Source organism: Loa loa (genome assembly GCF_000183805.2).
Source record: "Loa loa unplaced genomic scaffold supercont3.122, whole genome shotgun sequence".
Taxonomy (NCBI): domain Eukaryota; kingdom Metazoa; phylum Nematoda; class Chromadorea; order Rhabditida; family Onchocercidae; genus Loa; species Loa loa.
This window is the reverse complement of record NW_018108302.1, coordinates 82364-93321: the sequence shown is the minus strand read 5'-3', so window position 1 is coordinate 93321 and position 10958 is coordinate 82364. Positions and strand designations below refer to the sequence as shown.

Genomic DNA, 10958 nt, shown 5'->3' with positions numbered 1-10958 from the left:
TAGATATATATATATATATATATATATATATATATATATATATATATATATATATATATATGCATGTATATATACACTAGAAAAAGAAAAACTTACTCATTTCGTGCATTCAGCTTTCAAGTGCTGCTGAAATAGCGCAGTATGCCCTGATTTTAAAATATTCCGAAATTAGAGTAACTTAATTTCAGCCTACTCAGTCTTTACTGGTAATCCAAAGTAATGAGAATATGCGACTAGCGAGAATATTGTATTACATATAGTATGTTAGGATAAATAATTTATAGGTGAACTACATACCCTCAGATTTCAATTTGCACTTTCTTATCAACTAAAACTTTGAACTGTATTCTTCATTCGCAGAGTTGAATGACACCACAAAAGAGACATGTTCCGCCTCAGATGTAATCGATGCTTTGCTAGCACATAGATGGTCTATACCACCGAATACGGAGCAGGTATTTCATATTCTTGGTTGTTCCGTGTTTTTTTTTTTGTTTTTCTTTTTGTTGTAACAGTTAACACAAAATTTGCTGTTTTTCCACCAAGAAGGAATCTTTGTGATGTTCTAATTTGAATTAATAATCTTTCGGAAAGGAGTACATAATTTTATGAATCAGAAAACGGGATTGGATTTGATTCAACTGAATTTTTCATACTTTATAGGATTTATATGAATTATTCAATGTGTTCGTTACAACATGGGATGAAGAGTTGGCAGAACTGCGGCATATTCGTGAATCACCCTTGCAGAAAATCGTTGAAATCGTTAGTTTTATATTTTACGTTTTAGTGTCGATTTCTTCGAACCTTTTGTTGCGATTTCCGAAATTGTTTTTTTTTTCTTGCGCATCGTTACCGGTTGATGGGTTAAAATATTTTCTGTCTCAACATCAGCTGATATGAAGAAAGAATTGCTGCATGATTCATAGCATCCTTAGAATGCCTTGCTTTCCATAATTGCCGAACATATTCTAGGAATATCATAAAGCCAAAAATCAAACCTTGATACGGAAAATAAAGTTGCAGGAGCAGGAAAATAAGAAATCGTTGAGTTCAGCGGTCATTGATAAGGAGCCTTTAACGAACACGATCAATATAACTCGCCGGAGTATTGGTGATTCGGCATATGTGGAAGACAGTAAGAAAATTCATGCCAGTGTTTCTCGTAATAATACTACTTTGAGCTCATCCATTGACCCTTACTCTTCGTCGCATACCTCACTGTCATTTGAGCATGTGAAGGTTTGTTTTTATTTTGTTTTCCCACTTCATAAACATATTGGTGAGGTGATATCCTAAGAAACAAGCACTAATCCAGATGGTAGACATACTTTGCAACCAGCTCAAAGTTTCCTTCAGTGCTTATAGGTTTTAGGTTGCCTATTGTTTTCTATTTCATGCATTGTTCATACCAACACACCTGATTTCAGATTCTCAATCAGTGAAATGTTTCAGAATGCTGTAGCAGATGAGAAACTATTTAAACCGCCGTGCATGGGTTTGTTAGCTGTTCAATTGCGTTGCTGTAAAGAAGACTGTCTTTATAAGGTGTGTCAAAATATTTCTAAGCGGTTGTAAGTTGTTTTTACATTTCCGTTATCTCTTCTGAGCCGTTCTACCTACACAACACTAATAGCGACAACTTTCATTAGTTCGTGGATTAAAATGTTTTCTCTCTCAACGTCAGCGAATACGAGCGAAAATCATCTGCTCTGTGTGATCGTTGAAGCATATTATTTTTCACCTGTTTCAGAAAATTCGCGAAGAAAAATTTTGTGCTTTATCACTTTCTTTTCCGAAATCCCCTACTCCGGTAAGTAGTTTATTTATTGTAAATCATGAATTCAAATTTGATTGGTCTATTTGTTATATGAAGTTCAATATTTCTACGTCCATTAGAATTCATTTCTCTTTCATTAGCAAAAATGAATTTGCGATGATTTTTTGTGCTGGTTATTAATAATTTGGAAGTTGCATTTCAATTACGAATTTTAAAAATCAGAAGTAATATCTAAGCTTTCATGTTTTATTACACGAAAATTTCATGCACGTGTGTGTTGTGATGCCCAGAATTGAATGTCGAGTATGATGAACAAAAAAAAGTGCGTTTTCAGCTTACGTATCAGAAAGAAACTGATTTCTGATTAGTTAAAGGAGTAAAAGAAATGATTCCTTTCAGTTGCTGACATTTTCAAAATTACTGGAAAGGTATTTTGCCCCTGAATACATCCAAGGTGCATCATGCGACCGATGCTTGGAAAGGAAGAAAGATTCGTCCGGTGGATTAATGAAAAAACAAGGATTTTGTAAGGTGGTTTTAAGATTTTTGGCGGTTACTATATTTCATTTACTTTACACTATATAATATACATGGGCTTTTTTTTTTCACGCAGTCTATGTGACAGCGTGAGATTCTGAATATAACAATCTAATATCAGATCATTTTCGCTATCGGTTTCAACTGAACCATGGTTTTCTTCGTAGAATTTACTGTTGCCATCTTTTAGTTGCCGTCTTTATTGATATTTCGTATCGAGCGAGTTGGATTTTCTCCCAATGGATATGTTTTCAAACGTATTGAACGTTTTTTGGTTCCTGAATTCATTGATCTCGAAGAATACTGTTTCTTCAGCGAACAAGTTTGATTTTTAATAAGTCAATAGATAGACAAATTTACTTATTTTCTGGTATTATCTTCAAAGGAGTGGTATAATGTCCCTAGCGATCTGTAAATTATTTTTTATCTCTCCAAATTTGGCCATTTCTTCTTTTGATTCGATAAATCTTCACATCTTTTCGTCTCGATTTTGTTCTGTATTATAATTTAAAGACTTTCATCTTTTCTTTTTAACAAAAAACTAATTCTGTTTAATTTCAGAAAAAGCCAAGACAAACAAAAGATTCATTATCAAATTCCTATTTTCGAGTTTTGGGCGGTTCAGCTTTAAATACGGCATCTGCTATCCCAGAAGCCAAAAAACAGCCTCAACAAAGCATGCAGCTGTCTTTAGTTAGGTGAGTCAGTGTTTTTCTGTTCAGTTCTTTGTTAGGCGTTTGTCAGTTTTATGTTTTTTGCTTTTCAGAAGTGGGACAAATTTTCGTGAATGTGATAGTATGTTCAAATATAAGTACCAGTTGCGTGCTGTTTCTGCACATATTGGACAAGCTCATTCGGGTCATTTTATTACTTACCGTAGGGGAATCGGCGTTCAGAATCGATCTACTTGGTACAAAACGAGCGACACGGAGGTGAGCGTTGTAGAAGGGATGCGAAATATTCAGAAATCAATTTTTTTATTATGCAGAATTTATTAATGAAAAAACGTTATCTTATTCATACAATTCGAAATTGAATGATTTTATCTAAAATTTGTTTAGGTGATGCCAGTACCGTTCGCAGAGGTGGCATCATCAGAAGCATATATGCTCTTCTACGATCGTGCTCTAACTATGTTAAATTAAACATGGAAAGGTCCAGGAAAAGAACATTCATAGTGTGTACACGTTTATGTGAGGGTCAGATTAGTCATTTTTATATTTTTTGCTGGGTAACTCATTTCTGTCAGAAACATTTATCTTGTTTTATTCCAAGATGCAAAAACATACCTTCGAAAAGTACGAAACTTCGCTTCGCTTTTTTTCTTGCTTTTTTACTGCATATAATATTGCAGTAGTTGTAGACAAAATCCTTTTAGATAATTGTTTTATAAGCAGGCTTGTGAATTTCGATGTTTAACACCTGTATTTTGAATCATTTTGCTTTACTGTTGTATTATTTATTGTTAGGAAGCGGGTTGCTGCTTGACTGAGTTACATTTCTTTGTTATTCTGATGCTCAAGTATTCAAAAGAAGTATAAGTGATGGCAACCTTTTCTATCTGCAGTATATAACAGGAAGCCATTCCATACTGCAGTTCGGCATCACTTCATCTCTTTCTCTGAAATGTATATATCGTTATATTAATAATAAGTGAGGCTGAGATATGTTGTTTTTATCCTTTCATTTTAAACTGTGAGCAATAATTATTATGTCTGGCACATATGCATTCTTTTTGTTCCAGTTGTTTAAAGTTAATTATGGTGTTCATTTTCATTCGTCAAATTCGGGTTTACCACTGCAGAATTTTGGTAAATTTTAACACTCTGGACCATTATTCTCTCTTTCTGGAGATTTTAGTTGTTTTGTTTCAAGTAGATATTTCCATCATGAAAAACGTTTTGAATGCATCTTTTACTCATTAACTGCAAATAAAACATATCCATAATATTTATTTGGATTGAATAGTTTGTAGAATTTTTACGACTTTGAAAGGCACTACCTGATTTTGAAAATGGAGCATCTCTCAATGATGTAGTAGGGTAGCTTCAAAAGCTAACGGATAACAGTAACTTTGATTTTGGATATGGTTTTACCAATGGGCGACATAAATGAGGAATTTTAAAAGTAGGTAAGGTTTACGGTATTTGAATTTAGACATCTGAAATAAGGGGATCGCGAACCAGACTGTTTAAGTTTGTGGATAAATAATTATGGCTGAACACCTGTTTTGCTCATCTACCGTTTAGTTTCAGTTAAAAGCAGGTGAAATACCAATGAGCGATAAGATACCCGAGAATTTTGATGTGATTATTTTGGGTACTGGACTTCCAGAATGCTTGATTGCAGCTGCTTGTGCTCGTTCTGGTCTTAGTGTTTTGCATTTGGACAGGTAAGTTGGAGATGTAATAAATATAAAAGCTGATTAAGATTTTACTTTTTGATATTTGTTGGGGCAGGGAGTTTCTATAACGAAAAATCATGTAGAATCGTTTTTATGTAAGAAACGATTATTATGGTGATTTATGGGCCTCATTCAATTTACGAACGGTCGAGAGTTGGTTAACGGGAATTAGAAGAAATGATAATGGAGCTCGAATCCTGAGTCATCCTGAATCTTTCTTGCGTGATGATGAGGAATTTTTGCCGACTACATATCGGTCTTTTATTAAGAATGTTCAAAAGCATTGCTACCACAGGTAGGTCTTCCGCTGTGACTTCTATTTCGGTTCTGTTTGTTGAAAGTTGGGTTTTTTTGAAATTAAGCATAAATATATTGTATTGTAGTCTGACTTGGAAAGCAGTAAAGGCGTATAACATGTATATATATATATATATTTGTTCATTTATTTATTTACTTGTTTATTTACTAATTTATTTATTTATTTATTTTGTTTGTTTGTTTATTTTTTTATCCATTCGTCTGTTTGTTTTATTTATTTACTTGTTTCTTCATTTATTTATTTATTTATTTGTTTATTTATTTATTCAACTAATTAATTAGCCTGTTTATTTAATTAATTAATTAATTTTTTATCTGTTTGTTTACTCATTTATTTATTTACCATTCATTTATTTGTTTATATTTACATTTATATTTATTTATTTATTTGTTTGTATTTATATGTGTATTTATCCACTTATTTATTTATTTTATTTATTTATTTAATTAATTAATTTATTTACTTATTTATTGGTTTATCTATATTCATGTAGTTTAAATATTTACATTTATATTCATATTTGCTTTTGAGTTACGATCGTGTTGATGGTACTGAGGAACAGGATGGTATATTAGCTCCATGTTTGTGGGATATCGATCAGCAGTGGCGAAAACTCAATTTGGATCTTTCGCCTAAGGTTTTTTGTCACTGTACTGTCAACCTTTTGGTCAAAAATTAGGAATGGTTATACTGGAATAGAAGAATTGATACTGTTGTTTATTTCTTCCTAAATGAATTTGATAGACTACATAATCACCCATGCATACATTCGAACAAGCGACTGCTCCTTTCTTTAATTCTAATAGATCGGAAACTTCTAAATTCAGGTATTACCGCTTATTTAGTTATCTTTTAAATCTGACAAATTAACTCTTTAAGAGTTTGATGACGCGTTATATTTCAGGTGTTACTGAGTAGAGGTGATATGGTAAAGCTGCTATGTGATTCGGGTGTTGCTAAATATTGCGAATTCAAGTGTGTTGATCGACTTCTGAGCTATGCATCAAATGATGGTCTAAATTCGCTTGAAGTTGTTCCATGTTCTCGAGGAGAAATATTTCGAAGTGATGTTATTTCGTTCGTTTCCCGTTATTTATTTTCTAGATTTTTCCTCAGGCTCTTTGGGTCTTTCTTTTGAAAATGATTTTCCTCTTAGGGTCTTTTTAATTGTCGAGTTCTTCACCATATGCGGGTAATCTGCTTTTATAGCAATACTGATTTTTGTTTGTATTATGGTTACTGTTTACCGGAAAAACTAGATCCATCAGTTGTATCTCTGTTGCTAAGAAAACACATTCAAATTTGTTATTTTATCGTTGTATGTTTTGGCGGGTATTCACTTAGAAAAAAAAAGGTATTAGGTTTATATTTTACCTTAGAGAACAATCAAGGAAGGATGATGAGTTTATATTCAGAGTACAAGATAAACGACGAGTGATGAGATTTCTCCAGAAATGCATTGAATGGCGGAAAAATCCTGATGAAACCGATAGTTGGAAAGGTAAGCAGTCTCTCGAGTACCTCCAACAGAAATTAAGTGCTGACGACAGCGAGGTCTTTGTCGAATCTTTAATTTTATCTGCCAACTATTATTATGCAAACTTTGAAGCAAATCGACATTACCGTAAAGTTGTTTTTGAGAAAGAATTAATATTTCAATAACAGTATCAAAAATTATGGTATTTCAAATATCAGATATTAATGAAGTTGCATTTCTTTTAAGAATATGCTGAAAAGCCGTTTGATGCTTTCGTGGAATCTATGGGCATCGTAGGTTATGCGAAAAATATACTTACTAACACTTTGGCAATCTTGAACCCATCAGCCAGAACTAAAGAGATAAGTTGCCTACGTTTACAAAATGTTCTGTTCTAAACAAACCGTATCCAAATTTTGTCAGTTGATTCGATTGCTCTCTTGGATAAGATCAATTTTTGAATTGCTAAAATATTCTGTGTTTTGAGTCGAAAATTCGAACTGTTTCACTTTTTTATTGTTCGTATCCATGCATCGCACGACAAAACTACCAAAATTATTGAACATGCATCAATATGGTCACGTATAATCTGTCATACCTTATCAAAAAATTAAAAGGCTTGGAAGCAGTGTGGCAATTTATGGAATCTGTTGGACGCTTTGGTGATTCGCCATTTTTGTGGACACTATACGGTAGTGGAGAGCTACCGCAATGTTTTGCCCGGCTCTGTGCTGTTTTTGGTGGAATTTATTGCTTAAATCGTTCGGTTGATGGTTTTGTCATCGCCAACGGGAGGTGACAGTGTTAATGGAGAATTCTGATAAAATTTTTAATATCTTTCGGCAATTTTACCATTTTATTAAATTATGAAAAATGGGAATGTTAGTGGAAAATCGTTAATTTTAAGATTCTGTTATTGATGATTTTAGAGTAGTAGCGGTAGTGACGCAAGGCCAACGAATAAATTGTAACTACTTAATCGCAAATGGGGCATATGTGCCACAGCAGTATATAAACACCTCACTGGAAACGCGATTGAATCGAGTTATGATGATCACAAATCGTTCTATTCTACCGGACCCCGAGAAAGAACATGTAATTTATCACTTTTTCAGGATTTGTTTTTTTTTTCCAAATGCTAATAGTCAATATAAACAAGATATGTTTTGTCGCTGTTGATATCAGAACTAAATCTTATATTTGCTTGATTTCCGCTACCACTACGTTAACTTTTTTAGATCAGTTTATTAAATATCGCCACTTTGAGAAATATATTCCCGTATTTACTGGAAGTTGGATATGAAGGTTGCGTAGCACCAAAAGGAAGATGTTAGTTCTTGAATTGTTTTTGTCAGTGTAAATTTTTTATTACATATATGGTCATAATCGTTTTTTTCGAAAAACATTGGTAATTTCCCAGTTTTTAAATCATTCTTAATTATTCTTCTGGTATAAAACTCGCGTATTTGGCACGCAAACTAATATTTGATGTTAAGGCAATCACTTGATAGCTAATAAACGGTAATCCTTTTGCATTTGTTTATCACTGTTCAGTTTTGCTCTTTTGATAATAAAATCTGGAATGCCATTCTTCTACTTCACTGATGGCATTTCGTGAAATTCAGACTACATTCAAGTTTATATATTTTTCGAATTAAAAAATACAAACCGGACTGATTTTAGACGTTGTTCATATAACTGCACGAAGTAACAGCTGTGCAGGCACTGTCTTCAAACCTATCACTGATCTTTTTTTCAGTGTGATGAACAACGGTAACTATGATTTTCTTACTTTAACAGATTTGTTCTTTTGTTTTCATCCCAGTTTTTTAGTATTATAATTTATAATTTCTACACTCTCTGATTTAAACTTAACGGATCATTAAATCCATTAATATTATTAATATCTGATTGCATTTTCATGAAAAGTTTCAACCAGTTTTCATATTTAGAACTCAGTTCAAGTAAAAGTTTTTTTTGCAAAGAAATATTTTTCCCTAACCTTGAATCCAGTGTAATTACGGAGTTTACCTTAGTTGTAAATTTGAAGAAATTACCCGCTTCTAATTAAAAACGAATCAATAAAACTGAAGCATTGGTAATACAATTTTTACAGAAGAAGTGAAGCCTCAAATCTTGTGGTCTCTTTATTTTGATTTAGTTTTACCATCGGTAATTTCCGATATCTTGCCCACAAATATGCGAGTTGTCCCAAGTGTTGATGAACATCTGGATTATACCCGGATTATTTGCGAGGTGACTTTTAAACTTATCAGTGTTAACTGTATTTTTTCGTCTTGGATAATTAAATTTTTCCTACATTCACCGTCAAGTGTATCTACCTGATATTAGTTTTACCTTCGCATAAATCGTTGGATCATTTTTAAGGCTAATATCATTATTTTTTATAGGTTAAAAAAATTTTTGAAGAGCTCTGGCCGGATCGCGATTTTTTGCCACCCTCGCTGGTTGGAGAAGAAGAAGAAGAAGAAAGGGATTTTGATATAGCAAATGTTGAGAGGGAACAGAAAGTCACGAAAGATGAAGTATTCTTGAACGAAATCATATAATTGACATAATTAACGAGTTAACCGCATAATGACATGCTTTCTGTTAAAGGACAATGAACAACCATTTTTTCTGTTGTTTTTTTTTTTGAGCAAATCAGTTTTTGTAAATTCCATCCAGTGAATCTTTATAAATCCCATAGTCGTTTTCGAAGAATTCTATGAAAAAGACATGGTTATGGAGCACTTAGGATCGTGAAGAAAATAATTTTTCTTTCATTTGTTTTATATGAGCATAAGAAGGGAAATAAGAGATAGAAAATAAAGCTTATTGCCATTTTATTTCTTTTACTTTGATTTATTCTCATATTTATTTATGTATTATAAATTATGAATTCATCATTTTTCATATTGTTATCAAAATGTAAAATGAATCATGTATTTGCAAATATGATGTTAAAGTTATAATATGATCATTACATTGTAACAAAATTCCTTTATTCTACAACATTTGAGCGTCATATGGCAGCCTTGTTAGATAGTTTAAACTTTAACGTCATCATTTATGTACAAAGATTTTGTTAATAATTTAGTAAACAAAGCATTAGAGTTCAATTTTTCGAATTTCCAAAAAAAAAGAAAAAGAACGGTTGTAGTTGTTTTCGCTTCTTTTAGGTTTTTTTTTATTTTTCTTTAATGTAAAAACTATCTCATTGATTAAATTGCATGAAGAGTTTCCGGAAATTTGTTTCAGCTAACAATTAAAGAGGACATTGAAGCTTTTAATAGAAATAAAATGTAACTTATTTTCAGCAGTACTTTATTGTAGATTCTCATGAATGTTGAATGATAAAATTTGTATACGAATAAAAGTATAAATTAGAAATAGTCGACATTATATTAAACCATTTATTAACTATATTCTATTTAATTAAAATGAAAGTAATAGCATAAAATGCGATCTATCAAATTATGAACGTGTAAGAGAATCATATATAAGTAATTATTTTAATGTTTTCCAAAATAGCTATAAACGAAATTAATCTTAAATATGGATGATGACGATAAAATTGACTTTTATTGGTGCAGAGAAATATTTTTATCGATTATTCGATGCGAATATATTTGAATTGTTTGATTAATTAAATTTTAATTTCATTTTAGTTTTTGATTTCCAATAGTTTTAGCTTATTGAAATGATTGATGTATTGTGTACTTTGTTGCAGAGAAAGAGATAGTTTGTTACAAAGTGATCAATAGAGTGAAAGATTTGAGTAAATAATGATGATGTATAGTACGGGAAAAAAAAAAAGAAAGGAAGAAGGAAAGAAAGAAATAGCAATTCTAGGTAAAAAGGGTAAGGAAGTGTAAGTATTGATTCAAAACAATGTAGTGAAGAGAGTATGAAAAAAAGAAGAAAAGAAAGTAAGTAGAATATGGGAAGAGGGAGAAGAGATTTAGAGAAGCAAACGAACTTTCAATTTTAGTTCGTTAAAAGAAGCGGCACTTTAAGATGTAATCATTCTCTATTTGTTGCAGTAATTCTATTCCCATTTCTAATATTCATATGTATAGACTTCAATATCGATTATACTGATAATGATATGATATGATATGATATCATATCATATCATATCATATTCTTTAAATTATAATAAGCAGTAAATTTGATTGAATATTATTGATAATATTTAAAATATCCAACAGCTGGTTGATATGTCAACGATATCATTTGACAGATGTTACCAAATTAAAAGAGTTAGTTAAGCAGAAGTAATAATTGATTTGTATGCATTCGAATATTGCTAATATTTTCTTTTTTATTCTCTCAATTCATTTTTTTTTCTTTTTATTTTACATTTCTTATTTGAATTTCAGTATATTCGAAAAAAAAAATTTTTTTATTCTTAAACATTTACTTGAATTTTTATGTC

At 31.4% G+C, this 10958-nt stretch overlaps 3 protein-coding genes across 3 annotated transcripts in view; all 3 read left to right on the top strand.

The window, feature by feature from the left end:
* LOAG_17746 (hypothetical protein) overlaps positions 1–4255 on the top strand; it is a gene marked incomplete at its 5' end in the record, with an annotated part of 5454 nt that extends 1199 nt beyond the window's left edge. The window contains 10 exons of the mRNA XM_020450406.1: positions 361–455; positions 664–765; positions 1027–1242; positions 1456–1548; positions 1754–1813; positions 2180–2311; positions 2508–2639; positions 2879–3015; positions 3084–3249; positions 3379–4255. Of these exons, the coding sequence (XP_020305924.1) occupies positions 361–455; positions 664–765; positions 1027–1242; positions 1456–1548; positions 1754–1813; positions 2180–2311; positions 2508–2639; positions 2879–3015; positions 3084–3249; positions 3379–3462 (1217 nt within the window). The 3' untranslated portion in view covers positions 3463–4255. The remainder of the gene's footprint in view (positions 1–360; positions 456–663; positions 766–1026; positions 1243–1455; positions 1549–1753; positions 1814–2179; positions 2312–2507; positions 2640–2878; positions 3016–3083; positions 3250–3378) is intronic.
* Positions 4256–4593: 338 nt separating this feature from the next.
* LOAG_17745 (hypothetical protein) lies at positions 4594–6915 on the top strand (the record flags this gene model as incomplete). The annotated part of the gene is made up of 6 exons (XM_020450405.1): positions 4594–4709; positions 4822–5016; positions 5572–5677; positions 5945–6117; positions 6456–6541; positions 6764–6915. The coding sequence occupies 6 exons, from the start codon at positions 4594–4596 to the stop codon at positions 6913–6915; spliced, it is 828 nt and encodes a 275-aa protein (XP_020305923.1).
* Positions 6916–7091: 176 nt separating this feature from the next.
* Positions 7092–9087, top strand: LOAG_17744 (hypothetical protein; the record flags this gene model as incomplete). The annotated part of the gene is made up of 6 exons (XM_003144708.2): positions 7092–7312; positions 7447–7612; positions 7756–7846; positions 8201–8290; positions 8634–8773; positions 8929–9087. 6 exons carry the CDS (start codon positions 7092–7094, stop codon positions 9085–9087), a joined length of 867 nt encoding a protein of 288 aa, XP_003144756.2.
* Between the last annotated feature and the right edge of the window lie 1871 nt (positions 9088–10958).